Here is a 1477-nt window from a genome sequence, read left to right as displayed (position 1 = left end):
TGAAATCGAGTTTATACAATGAATTTAGACATTGGTAAAGGGTAAAATAAGAAAGGTAAATATCAGCCACTATCCAAATTACCCCCACATTCCATAAAATTGAAGTCAAAATTAAAAGATTTACACAATTTCTCACTTGGTTAACAAAAGAAAATTTTATCATTTTACTTAAGTGAAGACAAAAACCTTTCTATCTTGTTTAGAAACCTAACACTAGTATTTGTTTAAACTTCTTGAAGTTATTTCAAAACTGTCTTTCAGCCTGCTGAGGTCATCACCTTCCCACAAGAGATTATTTTCTATTTCAGGTGTAAGAGTTTGGAAGTGAAAAATGATGTCTGAACAGAAAGTGAAACAGACAGGCTTTTTGTTATTCTAAGTGGTGTAGTATCTTGGAAAATTCCAATGTCACTAATACAACAGTAAACATATTTTTGGGAATAAAATCTATTGCCTCCTCATAACTGAATGTTTATATCTTTAGCTGAATATTATATATTCTTGTTCCTAAGGTATGAAATCATGAATTTCAAGGAAATGGGAAAAGATTATTTTGATTACATCAATGTTGGGAGCTGGGACAATGGAGAATTAAAAATGGATGATGATGAAGTCTGGTCCAAGAAAAGCAACATGATCAGATCTGTTTGCAGTGAGCCATGTGAGAAAGGCCAGATAAAGGTAAAATGGAGTTCTTTTTCTTTAACTTTGTTTTAAATTCAAAAGTTTAATTGGTTATTCTTTATATTTTTGGATACTTGTTTTACATTTTATATTGTAAGATTCTCAAGTCAGAAATTGTGTTTTTATTTGTTTTCTTCTCATGAATTCCTCCTGCTATCTAGAGTGCAACCCACAATAGTCTTAGTATTTGGACTTATTGAAGTAATTGATGAATCACAGTTGCCCACACCCTTCCTATTCATGTGAGCCTTTGAAGATATTGTTTCCTGGGAATAAACAGTTCACATTTGGAAGACACATTAATTTTTAATTAATTTAGCAAGTCATATTAATGTGATAGTTGATATCAATGGAGACAAAAAAAGTAAGACACCCTTTACTATCAGAAGGTTTACAGACTAGATGAGGAAAAATGTCATGACACAGATATCACGTCCAACATGATGGCTTCATTAAGAAAGAAAGGGTGATATGGAAGTTCAGACAAAAGAGAGAGAATTAAACGTGAGAAACTGGACCATAAAAATGGGTAGGATTTCAGAGTTAGATGTAGGGAAAAGATCATTTATATAAAGGGAACAATGACAGGAGGTACAGAAGTGGTCAGACTTTTGGAATAAAAGTCAACAATCTAGGGTGCATGGTTTTAAATGGTTATTATAAAAGTAAAAGGTAAAATGATAGGTTGAAGCCAGATTTGTGGAGTTTTGAATGTCACACTAAATAAGCTGAACTTAAATTTTTATTAAACAGGATTCTGGGCATCATTTTCACCAAGATGTTAACATAAGCT

The 1477-nt window shown here is 32.0% G+C and overlaps 1 protein-coding gene across 1 annotated transcript in view; it reads left to right on the top strand.

Annotated features, from left to right (window-relative positions):
- Positions 1-1477, top strand: part of GRM5 (glutamate metabotropic receptor 5) — a 377245-nt gene that overhangs the window by 275497 nt on the left and 100271 nt on the right. Inside the window, exon 4 of the mRNA XM_004385539.2 lies at positions 513-681. Coding sequence (XP_004385596.2) covers positions 513-681 — 169 coding nt within the window. The remainder of the gene's footprint in view (positions 1-512; positions 682-1477) is intronic.

Source organism: Trichechus manatus, unplaced genomic scaffold (assembly GCF_000243295.1).
Source record: "Trichechus manatus latirostris isolate Lorelei unplaced genomic scaffold, TriManLat1.0 scaffold00140, whole genome shotgun sequence".
Lineage (NCBI taxonomy): Eukaryota > Metazoa > Chordata > Mammalia > Sirenia > Trichechidae > Trichechus > Trichechus manatus.
The sequence above is the reverse complement of the archived record's forward strand: the minus strand, read 5'-3'. Positions and strand labels throughout refer to the sequence as shown.